Source organism: Pan paniscus, chromosome 2 (genome assembly GCF_029289425.2).
Source record: "Pan paniscus chromosome 2, NHGRI_mPanPan1-v2.0_pri, whole genome shotgun sequence".
NCBI lineage: Eukaryota > Metazoa > Chordata > Mammalia > Primates > Hominidae > Pan > Pan paniscus.
The window spans coordinates 192,260,606-192,274,990 of record NC_085926.1 but is presented as its reverse complement, the minus strand read 5'-3'; the positions used below and the strand labels follow the sequence as shown (position 1 = coordinate 192,274,990).

Sequence of the window (14,385 nt, the reverse complement as noted above, 5' to 3'; positions counted from 1 at the left end):
CACACACCCCTACCCACGCACACACACACCCACTCACACACCCCCACACATGCACTCACCACACACACCCCTACACCCACTCACACATACACCCACACACGCACCCCCACACATGCACTCACCACACACACCCTACCCACGTGCACACACACCCACTCACACATACACCCACACACGCACCCACACACGCACTCACCACACACACCCTACCCACGCACACACACACCCACTCACACATACACCCACTTACACAACACACACAACACACCCCCACACATGCACTCACCACACACCCCCTACAGCCACTCACATTTACATCCACTTACACACACACCCCCAGACGCACGCACTCAGCACACACACACTCCGTGTGTCTTGCAGCCCTGGTTCCACACCTCCGGAGATGGGAAAATCCCTCCCTTCCAAAGCAGCATCTTTCGTCCTCGGCCAGCCCTGAGTGTGTGAGCGCTCCTCTCCATATTGGGCCCCAGTTCATCTCCCTATAGCTTTTCCCCCTTCTAATTCAGGAAGGGTTTAGAAAGTTCATTCATTAAACAAGCAAACAAACACAACAAGACAAAACAACAAATCCACAGCCCTCTTGAAATGCCTCCGGACGCTGAGAGCCCAGCAGGGGCCTGAGGCTGAAGGCAGGCTCCCAGTCCCTCTGCCTCTGCTCACAGGTATGGGTGTGAGCGTGGACCCCATCCCAGTCCTCACCAACCCAGCCGCCTGCGGGAATCTCTAGAGCTTTCTGAGTGTCCTCGGGGTCCTGAAGGTGCCAACCCTGCAACCTCGGCGGGATTTTGGCCCCGGCAGGGCTCTGTACATGGGAGGAGTTCAGGGTCATTTTGTAATCTTCAGAGGCCTCGCCAAGGCCCTCTCCCGTCCTGTGACCCTGGTGACATTCTGGGACGCTGGGGCCACGTGAGGGGAGGAACCACTGCCTGGAACTTTGATCAGCGCTGGGGCTGGATTGAGCTGACCACAGGCCACAGCAGACTCCTCTCTGCTCCTGAGGAAGACAGGGCAGCCCGGCGCCACCCGCTCGGCCCTCACGGTAGGCTCCGGGGTCGCTCAAGGGCTCCAGGGTCTGCAGGGACGTGGGGGCAGGAACGGGAACTTGCGATCTCCCCCGTTTCAGAGCATTCCGCAGCTCCAGGCAGGCTGCGGTTCTGGGGGGCCCCTGCCCCGGGAGGAGAAGTCCCCGAGGTGCTCAGCTAGGGCGCTGCTGGGAAGAGGCAGGAGGAAGGTGGGGCGGGGGGGTTGTGAGATGAAGATCTGCCAGTCCCGGCCTACAAGGCTTGTAGTGAGTAGAGGATAAGCAGGGTGACCAGATGTCCAGGTTGGCCTGGTTCTGCCTAGTTTATACTTGTCATCTTGGCATAATAATAATAAATAGTATTACTAATTACTTATTAATACTATATTAATACTAAATATTATTAATTATTTATTAATATAATTATTGTTGTTTTTTGAGATGGGGGTCTTGTTATGTTGCTCAGGCTGGTCTTGAACTCCTGGCGTCAAGCGATCCTCCCTCTCAGCCTGCTGAGTAGCTGGGATTACAAGCGCACGCCGCAGCACCCAGCTCAGGCCCAAGGATTACAAGCGCACGCCGCAGCACCCAGCTCAGGCCCAAGGATGACTAGCTCCTGGTTTCCTTCCCAGAAGCGTGCTGGCTCATATAATAAAGTTTGTGGTGAAATAAACCTGCAGGGAGCCACCTTTTATTGAACATTCAGTATGTGCCAGGCGCTGTGTTAAGGGCTTTCTATTTACTATCTTATTTAGCCTATTTATCATCCAATGGAGTGCTAATTTGAACTCTGAGGGCAGAGGTGATAATTAAGTCTGGAAAACCTGAGGCTTAGAGAGTTGGAGTGATTTGCCCAAGCCCACGCAGCTAGTAGGTGATGGCGTCAGAATCCGATCCCAGCTGGGGGCACTGGCAGAGCTAAAGTGCTTTCCCCTGCCACTAAGCAGGATGAGAGTAAGGCCTGAGATGCGAAGTCACTGAAAGCCACAAACACATTCCTTCAATTCAGCACACAGGGCCTGACTGCCTTCTCAGTGCCCGGCCCCCAGCCAGGTGCTGGGGTGCAGAGCTGCTTGCAGAGACACCACAGCAAGACTGCAGTACCACGGGCTCAGTCGGGTGGGTGCAACTGACTAGAAAACAGAGCGGAAGAGCCCAAACATTCAACACAGTACAAGAGGGATCCGAGGACCCAAGAAAGGGCCGGGCGCGGTGGCTCACGCCTGTAATCCCAGCACTTTGGGAGGCCGAGGCGGGCGGATCACCTGAGGTCAGGAGTTCGAGACCAGCCTGGCCAACATAGTGAAACCCCATCTCTACTAAAAATACAAATGTGGTGGCAGGCACCCGTAATCCCAACTACTCGGGAGGCTGAGTCAGGAGAATCGCTTGAACCCGGGAGGCAGAGGTTGCAGTGAGCGGAGATGGCGTCACTGCACTCCAGCCTGGGAAACAAGAGTGAAACTCCGTCTCAAAAAAAAAAAAAAAAAAAGAAGAGGGTAGTCAAGGAAGGCTTCATGGGGGAAGTGTGACTTGCACTGGCCTGGGAGGGTGGGTATAAATTGGGAGGGTCGCATAGTGCCCAGTTCACAACGGCCTCTTAGTTCAACCTGTCAGCTGTCTTCTCTTCCAGAAGCTAACACGGCGGATAGACAAGCTCCCTCAGGCCTTTGCAACATCACTGCCAGGAAGGAAAGAGTCAAGTAAGCCCCTACTGTGTGTGTGGAACTGTGCTGTGCATTTTACATGTTTATCTCAATATTTAGAATAAAATAGGTTTCAACCTTACTGCAAAAGTGATATGTTTCTTACTTAAAAATGTGGAACATATATTTTTAAGCAGAAGGAAAAAATTAAAATCATCCACCATTCGATTTTTCAGAGGTAATGACCACAAAATTTTTTCTTTTGAGACGGAGTTTCTCTCTTGTTGCCCAGGCTGGAGTGCAATAGTGCGATCTCGGCTCACTGCAACCTCCGCCTCCCGGGTTCTAGCGATTCTCCTGCCTCAGCCTCCCGAGTAGCTGGGATTACAGGCACACGCCACCACGCCCAGCTAATTTTTGTATTTTTGGTAGAGACAGGGTTTCATCATGTTGGCCAGGCTGGTCTTGAACTCCTGATCTCAGGTGATGCTCCCGCCTCAGCCTCCCAAAGTGCTGGGATTACAGGTGTGAGCCACAGTGCCAGACCCCACCACAAATATTTTGTGCATAAGCTTCTATTATGTTTTCTGTGTACAAATACACCTTAAAAATGGAAAAGCAGCATTCTGAGACTTCATATATTTCACTTAAGATATTGCAAACATCTTGTCCGTAAATACACATCTATAGTAAATTTTCTTTTTGTTCAAAATTTTATCTTTTATTCTATTTTTTTGAGACAAGGTCTCCCCTTTCTCACGCTGGAGTGCAGTAGAGCAATCACCCACTCACTGCAGCCTCGACCTCCCAGTCTCAAGCCATCCTCCCACCTCAGCCTCTCGAGTAGTTGAGACTACAAGCATGCACCACTATGCTTGGCTAATTTTTATAATTTTTTGAAGAGATGAGATGTTACCATGTTGCCCAGGCTGATTTCAAACTCCTGGCCTCAAGCAATCCTCCTGCCTCTGCCACCCAAAGTGCTGGGATGACAGGCATGAGCCACTGAACCCAGCCTGTAATATAATTTTAAACATAGCAGAGAGGGTTTCCATTATATCCGAGTAGCATGATTCATGTAACCAATCCCTCATGTTGGACATTTAGGTTGTTTCTATTTTCTTGCTGTGGCCCAATGCCTGTTCTCTCATTTGAGAGTCACAATAGCCCTAACCATGCCGGGACTGAGGTATTATGATGATTATTGTTATCCTGGTCGTTCTTGGTTTACAGACGCAGACGCTGGGACTCTGAGAGGTGGCTTCACTCCCTGGGACACAACTGGGCAGAGGATGGGGTGGGCTGAACTGGGCAGCGGATGGGGTGGGCTGAACTGGGCAGAGGATGGGGTGGGCTGAACTGGGCAGCGGGTGGGGTGGGCTGAACTGGGCAGAGGGGGGTGGGCTGAACTGGGCAGCGGGTGGGGTGGGCTGAACTGGGCAGAGGATGGGGTGGGCTGAACTGGGCAGAGGGGGGTGGGCTGAACTGGGCAGCGGGTGGGGTGGGCTGAACTGGGCAGAGGATGGGGTGGGCTGAACTGGGCAGGGGGGGTGGGCTGAACTGGGCAGCGGGTGGGGTGGGCTGAACTGGGCAGAGGATGGGGTGGGCTGAACTGGGCAGTGGATGGTGTTGGCTTAACTGGGCAGAGGGTGGGGTGGGCTGAACTGGGCAGAGGATGGGGTGGGCTGGCCAAGGCAGGAGCAGAGGCTGGGACCTAGTGCAAACCTGACCGTCTCAGCCACTGGACTTACGTTGCTGGATTGAGAAGAGAGGGGACCAGGCTTGGGGAGCAGCCAGGGACTCTGGATGAGTCTCAGAAGCCCCTCTTTATGCTTCCAGCTGAGCTGGAGCCCAAATGGCCAAATCCAGGCCCGTTGGTGAGGCAGACATCCATGGAGCCAGCGTCGGGTGGCAGTCCCTGGGTGTCTGGGGCCAGGGTTCTAGGCCCCATTCTAGGTCCCATCACCCTCTGGAAGAAGTGAGGCTTAGCTCTGTGGTGGATGACAGACTGGCTTGAGGCATGCACAGAAACGTACCCTCCCATAAGCAATTTAAGGAGAGGAAGGAGCTCATTTGCACCCAGCCAAACCCTCCCTATCCCTCAAAAAAAAAAAAAAAAAAACCCATTTAAAAAGCCAGACTTCCTTGGCTTGCCGAAAGTGTGGAACATTTTTGTGGGCATTTGATGGTCTTATTCCCAGATGAGGAGCAGAAAGCCTCTGGCTGCCACCCGCTGTGGCCCTGGGGGCCAGCCTCCCCAGTTCCCAGGGAGGGGCGCGTCCGTCTCCAGAGCTCCCCAGTGACCTGCTTTCTTGAGGCCAGGCTGGGGAAGGGGCCAAGGCCAGAGCCCCCAGTCAGAGCCCTCAGAATCTCTGCTCCCCTAAACCTTCTAGCTCTTTCCCTTGGCTGGAGGAAAGAGCTAGAAGGAGTGCTGTGGAGAGGTGTCTCATTGGCTCACAGTGGGGTGGTTGGATGATCTCATGGGTTTCTCCCTAGCTAACCCGTGACTGCTTCAGCACAGAGCTGGGGCTGCACTGCTCTGAAGATCAGGGTCACTAATGTTGCCATGCACTTGCCATGTGCCAGGCCCTGAGCTTAGAGCTTTCCATGCGTTTTCTCATTCCATCCTCATAACATCCTCACCAGGAAGGTAGTAGTGTGCTCACTGTTTTGAAGAGGAGGAAAGCAAAACACAGAGAGGTTAAGCAATGCAGTCAAAGCCACAGAGCTAAGCTGGAGGGGAGTTAGGATTTGAACCCAGGCTGTCTGACTTGTAGCCACTCCAGAGTGAGGTGAGGATGGGGCTCGGGCTGGGAGTGGACCGTCTGGAAATTGTCAGTGTTCTGTGCCCTCACTGTGAGAACCATCCCTGCCTCCCTGCTCCCTGCCCCAGTAGACCCAGGCCAGAGGGGTCTTGCCCTGAACTTTAGAGGGCCGTGTTCTGGCCCTTCTCCCCCAGTGATACCACCCACAAGGGGTGCCAAGGGCACATGTCCGTCTGGAGGCTGTGCCCCCATTTTAAACCACGCTCTGGGTACCCAGGACCCCGGCCTCCGTGGGCTGCCTCCCCGGGTCCATCTTCCCTGCAGAGCCCGGGCTGTCAGGACTGGCCCTGGCCCCTCGCTTCTGTGTTGTGTTCCCTTGGGCCAGTCACTGTAGCTCCGGGAGCCCCAGTCTGCCTGCCCTGGGCACTTCTAGGTTTGCGCTGAGGATCAAGATGTATGTGCGGGAGCTTTGGGAACTGGCAGGTGGGAACTAACCCCTCAGCCAAACCCGCACATCAGGGAAATAGCTCTCCCTCTGCCTGCGTCTCCCGAGCCTTAGCTGATTTGCCTGCACTAGACTTTCTGTGCCACGAGTGCCATGGCTTTGATTCAAGGCTTGAATCCTAGAGCTCCTTCCTTTGTTGGAAATGTGTAAAGCACATTATTTCCAAATGACAACGGATGAAAAGTTAGAGGCGCAGACCCGGGGAAGCCAGGGAGCAGCTCAGCTCGCTCTGCAGAGAGGTATCCTCACCCCAGCGGGCTCAAGCGTTCCATGGTGCAACTCCAGCTTTGGCCCTGTTTTCCTGGCAGGAGGGATGAACAAAACCAGGAGATCTGGGCTCCACAAGCCAAGCCCTGCTGTGAAGACCCCGGGGCCTTGCCTCACTCTCCCTGGGAGGAGGCCAGCTGGTCTCGGGACCCGCAGGCCCCAGCGTTGTCTGGTCCATCATTCCAGGGGAGTACTTTCTGGAAATAGCCTTTGAGAAACAATGACCAATGGGGCTAGCAAGGAAGAGGGACTGGCATAATGATCATATTATGGCATGGTAAAAATAAGAATTTGCCGGGCACAGTGGTGTATGCCTATAGTCCCAGCCACTCTGGAGGCTGAGGCAGGAGGATCACTTACACCCGAGAGATCGAGGCTGCAGTGAGCTATGATCGTGCCACTGCACTCCAGCTTGGATAACACAGTGAAGTTCTGTCTCAAAAAATAATAAAATTAAACAAAACTGCTCCCCTCTTGCTCTCTGGAGGAATCGAGGCAGCTCTGGCAGCCTGGCTGGGGGTCATTCGTTCTGGGTTTGCCCATCCCAGGGGGTGCGGCTCTGCCTCCCAAGCTGCTCTTCCCAGCCTTGGAGAGCTCCATTCAACAAAACCTGCCTGAGCCCAAAGGAAGTCACTGCTGCTCTGGGCATAGAGAGACGAGTACACAGAAAAGACTGCCATGGAAACCCATTATTTCGGCACCTGTGCTGAGTGTTAGGGTGGAGACACGTACCTCCAGGTCCTCCTTCCTAGGGTCAGGGGCGGCTTCTTGCAGGACCCCTAGGGGTTTTGTGTAGGTGCCTCAGGGGCAGGCCAGGTGCTAGTGGCAGCTGTGTGTGTGTGTGGTGTGTGTTGGGGGACAGTGGCTACCCCACGCCTCTTCAGCCAGGCCCACTGCTTTCTGTCTGTTCCTAGTCTCATGCTAACTCTGTAGCTGGGGTCTAGGGACACAGAGCCAGGAGGCAAACGCTTGCCTGAGGCTTGTTCCTTCCCCTCACATGTCCTAAGTGGCAGGGACATTTTCCTTTTCCTGGAAGAGGTGATTGCAGGAGTCAGATTCTATTTATTTTATTTTAATTAATTTATTTATTTTGGAGATGGACGTCTCACTCTTGTCGCCCAGGCTGGAGTGCAGTGGCACGATCTTGGCTTACTGCAACCTCTGCCGCCTGGGTTCAAGCGATTCTCCTGCCTCAGCCTCCTGAGTAGCTGGGATTACAGATGTGCACCACCGCACCTGGCTAATTTTTGTAGTTTTTAGTAGAGACGGGGTTTCACCATCTTGGCCAGGCTAATCTTGAACTCCTGACCTCATGATCCACCTGCCTTGGCCTTTCAAAGTGCTGGGATTACAGGCGTGAGCCACTGCACCTGGCCGCAGGAGTCAGATTCTAATCCCAGGCCAGCGGTTATTACTGGTAGAGATTTTCCTTACCGCCTCCCCAAGCTCACTTAGCTATGCATGCCTTAGTGCAGCCTAAAGGAAGGTGCGCATTTTCTCAGGGAGAAGTTGTCCCTTCTCTAGTGATGAGGCAGAACATTCCTGGAAGGACTGAGAGTCACTGAGTGACTGAGCGGGAGAGTCAAGGGGGCTCCCCTAATAAGCACTGAGTCCTAAACCCATGAGTTTAATGGGAGACCTTCAGCCAGAAGCGGAATCTCCAGGTGGAGGAGGCACCAGCAGAGGGCAGCAGAGAGAAAGCCAGCGAGGAGCGCTAGGGACCCAGATTCTGCAACTGCAGAACCCGATTCGCGGACCCCTTTTACCGAGAAGAAGTTAATTAAGAAAAATTAGGATTATGTTGCGAAAGAGCTTCTTTCTTTTTTAAATTTTTGGTAAATTCAAGTGTATTCCGTCTAAAGAGCATTTTGTTTTTATTTATTTATTTTTTTGGTGTTCAAATAACCTTTTCTGTAATGAGGTAGTTTGCAACCTTTAACAATGGTTAATGTGGTTGATTAATTACTCACTCTATGCCAGATCCTGATGTAAAACTGTTACCTATATATACGCACTTAATCCCTAACAATTACCCTTATGTGGTAGGGACTATTCTAATCTCCATTGTACAGATAAGGAAACTGAAGTACAGATGGATTAAGCAATAAGCCCAAGGTCACGTAGCTAGAAAGCAATGGACCTAAGATTTGAACTCATGGAATTAGGACCACTGCAAGCCATGTGAATAAGTGCTCTGCATGGGAACAGTGGCGTCCTGGAGGGCACACACCCTCTAACAAGGCAGGGGCCACGATGCCCCAGCTGGTCTTGCTATGTGGCAATGCGGGCCCACTGTCCCCAGATCACTCTGAAACCTAGACCTTTATTGTGACGTTTTCCAATTTTTACATGTTGGCTACTGATTCATATATGAACAATGTCACTGAGAAATAAATAAAACATATTTGTAAGGTGCATCACCAATTTGTGACCTGTGAGTACATGCTAGAAAATCTACTGTTTTTTAATTTTTTAAAAAACAGTAAAGAAAATCTAAAGAATTTTAGAGAATTTTAAAGAAATCTACTGTTCTGTAGAATCCCCAGGTCTGGGGTCCTTCTGTCCACATGACGTTGGAAAGCTCCTCGGGCCCCGCCGTGGAGGAGTGGGCAGTGGTGGGCAGGAGGAGGGCATTTCAGCAGCAGTTTTGAGGAGCCATCTCATCTCTGTGGCTGCACTTCCCCTCCACCAACTGTGCAAAGAGCAGGTGCCAGGATCTCTGCATCATTTGGCTCTGACGTGTGCTGAGATTTGGAAACTCAGGAAGAGTTACGATCTAGGAGCTTCCGACTCAGGAATCATCTGTCCATATCCTATATATTATCTTTAAAAATTCCACAATGCCCATGGTCTCCTTTTGTGTCTCTCTTCCATGCCTTTTTGTCTCCTTTCCACTGCTTTCCCCAGTCTGAGAAGAACACAGAAAGCCCCAAAGCCCTGGGTCTTGGTCCTGCCGCATGTTGGAGCTCGCTGTCCAGTGCTCTGGTCACGGTGCCCTGGTCACTGTGCCCTGGTCACTGTGCCATGCTGTGTGATGATCAAGTTTCTCTTCCTGTTCTCTCTCCCGCCTGGAATCTAGAAGATGCTGCCTGGAGCCTGGCTGCTCTGGACCTCCCTCCTGCTCCTGGCCAGGCCTGCCCAGCCCTGTCCCGTGGGTTGTGACTGCTTCTTCCAGGAGGTGTTCTGCTCAGATGAGGAGCTGGCCACCGTCCCGCCCGACATCCCACCATATGCGAAAAACATCATCTTTGTGGAGACCTCGTTCACCACGTTGGAAACCAGAGCCTTTGGCAGCAACCCCAACTTGACCAAGGTGGTCTTCCTCAACACCCAGCTCTGCCAGTTTAGGCCGGATGCCTTCGGGGGGCTGCCCAGGCTGGAGGACCTGGAGGTCACAGGCAGTAGCTTCTTGAACCTCAGCACCAACATCTTCTCCAACCTGACCTCGCTGGGCAAGCTCACCCTCAACTTCAACATGCTGGAGGCTCTGCCCGAGGGTCTTTTCCAGCACCTGGCTGCCCTGGAGTCCCTCCACCTGCAGGGGAACCAGCTCCAGGCCCTGCCCAGGAGGCTCTTCCAGCCTCTGACCCATCTGAAGACACTCAACCTGGCCCAGAACCTCCTGGCCCAGCTCCCGGAGGAGCTGTTCCACCCACTCACCAGCCTGCAGACCCTGAAGCTGAGCAACAACGCGCTCTCTGGTCTCCCCCAGGGTGTGTTTGGCAAACTGGGCAGCCTGCAGGAGCTCTTCCTGGACAGCAACAACATCTCGGAGCTGCCCCCTCAGGTGTTCTCCCAGCTCTTCTGCCTGGAGAGGCTGTGGCTGCAACGCAACGCCATCACGCACCTGCCGCTCTCCATCTTTGCCTCCCTGGGTAATCTGACCTTTCTGAGCTTGCAGTGGAACATGCTTCGGGTCCTGCCTGCCGGCCTCTTTGCCCACACCCCATGCCTGGTTGGCCTGTCTCTGACCCATAACCAGCTGGAGACTGTCGCCGAGGGCGCCTTTGCCCACCTGTCCAAACTGCATTCCCTCATGCTCTCATACAATGCCATTACCCACCTCCCAGCTGGCATCTTCAGAGACCTGGAGGAGTTGGTCAAACTCTACCTGGGCAGCAACAACCTTACGGCGCTGCACCCAGCCCTCTTCCAGAACCTGTCCAAGCTGGAGCTGCTCAGCCTCTCCAAGAACCAGCTGACCACACTTCCGGAGGGCATCTTCGACACCAATTACAACCTGTTCAACCTGGCCCTGCACGGTAACCCCTGGCAGTGTGACTGCCACCTGGCCTATCTCTTCAACTGGCTGCAGCAGTACACCGATCGGCTCCTGAACATCCAGACCTACTGCGCCGGCCCTGCCTACCTCAAAGGCCAGGTGGTGCCCGCCTTGAATGAGAAGCAGCTGGTGTGTCCCGTCACCCGGGACCGCTTGGGCTTCCAGGTCACGTGGCTGGACGAAAGCAAGGCAGGGGGCAGCTGGGATCTGGCTGTGCAGGAAAGGGCAGCCCGGAGCCAGTGCACCTACAGCAACCCCGAGGGTACCGTGGTGCTCGCCTGTGACCAGGCCCAGTGTCGCTGGCTGAATGTCCAGCTCTCTCCTCGGCAGGGCTCCCTGGGACTGCAGTACAATGCTAGTCAGGAGTGGGACCTGAGGTCGAGCTGCGGTTCTCTGCGGCTCACCGTGTCTATCGAGGCTCGGGCAGCAGGGCCCTAGTAGCAGCGCATACAGGAACTGGGGAAGGGGGCCTCTGGGGCCTGACCAGGCGACAGGTAGGGGCAGAGGGGAGCTGAGTCTCCGAAGCCTTGGCTTTTCACCTGCAAGGGACAGGGTTACATCCCCAAGGTGAGGGAGTGGAGTCTGGTCTGCTCCACTAACCAGGGTCTCCTCCTCCTCTTCCTTCATCGCTTCTCCTGGAGTGTGCGGCCTAACAAGGCCATCCTTATGCTTTGCAAAGCACCCTCAAAAGCTGCACCACAGCCTGGAGAATAAAATATCCTCAGCCCTGATGCCTCCCCATTATGTAACACCCAACCGCTCTCACCTACACCCTGAGGTCTATTCACTGCATCCCAGTGATACAAAGTGGAGGCCACTGCCTTCTGACATCTGGCTCAAAAGCCCAATGTCTGTTTCAATTTATTTCCCTGGAATTTCATTTAAAATTGGTATAGAGAAAAAAAGGATGTGACAGAAGCAGAGATGACCAGAAAGCACAGGGGCAGGGTTCTGACTGGTGTGTGGGAGACCCTGTGGCCGGCACCCACCTCCACGCTGCGCCCAGGAGAAACTGAGATAAAACGAAGCCTCGGGAAGGGAAACCCCAGACGCTCGACTTTGTGACACAAAGCCCTCAGAGGGGAGGGTGGCTTTGCCTGCTCAGCACACATCATGGCTGCTGCTAAGGAGAAGGAAAAGGTTTGAGGTGTAGGGGCAGCCTGGGCCAGCTGAGTGGCAGCTTCATTCTCCCAGCAGCTGAGTGCAAGCTGCCCACTCACTAGAGCTGTTCTCCCTTGTTTTTTTATTTTTATTTTTATTTGTTTTGAGATGGAGTTTCGCTCTTTTTGCCCAGGCTGGAGTGCAGTCGTGCGATCTCGGCTCACGGCAGCCTCCACCTTCCAGGTTCGAGTGATTCTCCTGCGTCAGCCTCCCGAGTGGCTGGGACTACAGGCGCCCACCATCACGCCTGGCTAATTTTTGTATTTTTAGTAGAGACGGGGTTTCATCACCATGTCGGCCAGGCTGGTCTCAAACTCTTGACCTCAGGTGATCCACACACCTCAGCCTCTCAAGGTGCTGGGATTACAGGCGTGAGCCACCATGCCCGGCCTCTTACCCAGCTCAGCCACCCCTGCAACCCTCCTGGGCCGCCTCTTGCAGCTTCATCTCAGGGTTCGCTGTCCTCCCATGCCCTGGGCAGCCTCCCATGCAGCCCTGTGTGGATGCCTCCTCTTTGGTAATGAGCCCAGCTCTTCTCTCGGGCTCAGCTCTTTTCAGCCCCAGGCTGATACCCCCTGCTCAGAGCCCCATGTCCTCCTGTTGACCACAGACACGTCTAACCAGGCTCTGTCCCCTACTCCCCCTGATTCTCATCGGTGCATTGACCAGTCCAGGAGCTGGGCGTGTTCTTCACTCACTCTTCCCCCTCCCTTCAGTCCTCAGGGCCAAGGAGTCCGTGAATGCTCAGGCTTCCAGCCTCTGAGCCTCCCTCTAGCCGCTCCTCCCCTCCTGCTCCCAGACGCTTTGTAGCCCCCGGCTGAGCCACTGCACAGCCTTCTACCTGGTTTCCAGCTGTAATTGTGGACTGGCCTGGGAGAAAGGCTCGGGCAGGGAGGGAGGAGGGAACCAGATGTACAGCAGGCCCCCAGGAGCTCCTGGCCACCGGGACAAATCAGCCACATGGGATGAAAACACAAGGCAGAAAGAGGCCAGCGCAGGCCAGTGCCGGGGAGTTCAGAGGAGGCGAAGCGGCAGGAAGCACTGGCCACGGGAAAGGCTGCATTGGATCTTGGGCCTTAAGGAGGGCTCCAAGTAGAGCAGGAAACTTGTGAAGAAGAGCCTGAGCTAAGGAATGGGGAAGGGCAAGGACGAGGGGTCAGGGCTGTGGAGGGGCAACGAGGAAGAGATAAGGCTGGAAGCCCAGATGAGCTGATTCTGCAGGGCCCTGGGGCAGAGTGAGGAGTGTGCATGTTGATGAAGGAGGCCCCAGGCAGTTATTGAAGGTCTTGCAGAAGAGGGACATGCTTCTGCCAGTGCTTCAGGCAGCTGGCCCAGCGAAATCTTATGAGAGCAAGAGTCAGGGAACAGTGAGAGCTGTTGCCTGGTTTGAGATGAGAGCCTAGAGGGCAAGGGATGCCAAGGGAAGAGAATCAAAAAGTTTCAGCAGGCCGGGCACGGTGGCTCACGCCTGTGATGCCAGCACTTTGGGAGGCCGAGGCAGGCGGATCACAAGGTCAAGAGATCAAGACCATCCTGGCCAACATGGTGAAACCCTGTCTCTACTAAAATACAAAAATTAGCTGGGCATGATGGTGCGTGCCTGTAGTCCCAGCTACTCGGGAGGCTGAGGCAGGAGAATCGCTTGAACCCAGGAGGCGGAGGTTGCAGTGAGCCGAGATGGCACCACAGCAGTCCGGCCGGGTGACAGAGCGAGACTCCGGCTCAAAAGGAAAAAAAGTTTAGCAACTGAGCCGCTCATACACAGAGAACCTGAAAGACCTAAGTGTGAATCACAGAAATGCCAGCGAAAGCACCGTAGGTGTCACTCTACACTGATAGGCCTGCAAAAATTACAAAGACATCATGCCAAGTATGGGTCAGGGTGAGGGCATCGGGGAACCTCCAGGTGCCACTGGCATAGCCCCCTGAGAACAAGCCAGCAGGTCTAAGTCTAAGGAAGGGTTTGGTGGGGGAGTCAAGCGGATGGTGTTGGGAGATGTGAGAGGGGGAGCCTGGGCTGAGTCTCGGGTTTCTCTCCTGGGTGGCTGAAAGACAGTGAGGCCAGGAACCAAGGGCGGGGGCAGGTATGGGGGAAGGAAGGTGTGACATGCCCGCATTAGACTAGGAAACACAATGTCTTCCTCATTTCCTGTGGGGCATTTTATTTTATTTCTTATTTATTTTTTAGAGACGGGGTCTCACTATGTTGGCCAGGCTGGCCTTGAACTCCTGGCCTCTAGTGATCCTCCCACCCCAGCCTCCTGAGTAGCTGGGACTATAGGCGTACACCACTGAGCTTGGCTTCTGGGGCTACTTAAAAAAAAGAAAAAAGAAAAAAGAAACAGGCTTCCTGAGGCTCAAATCAATTAAATTCTAAGGTGATGGAAGCTGATTCACAGATTCACCAAAGCAACAGACACCCAAATTCATTTGGTTTAAGAATAACCTTGCCCAGACCCTTCCGAGATTGGGGATCTTGGCCTTGGGCTGCTGGCTCCAGCCTGGACGTGTTGCCACTCTCTGGGAAAACGACCCCATGTCTAGCACGTAGCAGGAGCTTCGGAAATCCCCATCACCTGAATGCCTGTCTGAGCCACAGACACATCCTGTCCGCTGGCAGGGATAAAGGGATAGGAAAACCCAGCAGACATTTCTCTCAATTAAATTTCCCCCTCAAAACATAACCCTGCATTAAATTACAACATCGGAATTTCTCT

At 53.9% G+C, this 14,385-nt stretch overlaps 1 protein-coding gene across 2 annotated transcripts; it reads left to right on the top strand.

Moving 5' to 3' along the window:
* The first annotated feature begins 973 nt into the window (after positions 1–973).
* On the top strand, positions 974–12,366 carry CPN2 (carboxypeptidase N subunit 2). Of its 2 annotated transcripts, none has more exons than XM_008959802.4 (2): positions 974–1,060; positions 9,308–12,366. In XM_008959802.4, the coding sequence occupies exon 2, from the start codon at positions 9,308–9,310 to the stop codon at positions 10,943–10,945; it is 1,638 nt and encodes a 545-aa protein (XP_008958050.3). In that variant the 5' UTR covers positions 974–1,060; the 3' UTR covers positions 10,946–12,366. The 2 variants fall into 2 exon arrangements, with proteins under 2 accessions (XP_008958050.3, XP_057157982.1); XM_057301999.1 differs by having other exon boundaries at positions 9,305–12,366.
* Positions 12,367–14,385: the final 2,019 nt, after the last annotated feature.

What these genes read in the sequence shown, in the direction of transcription:
- CPN2 (XM_008959802.4), top strand. Translation starts at nt 9,308, where the DNA reads ATGCTGCCTGGAGCCTGGCTGCTCTGGACCTCCCTCCTGCTCCTGGCC.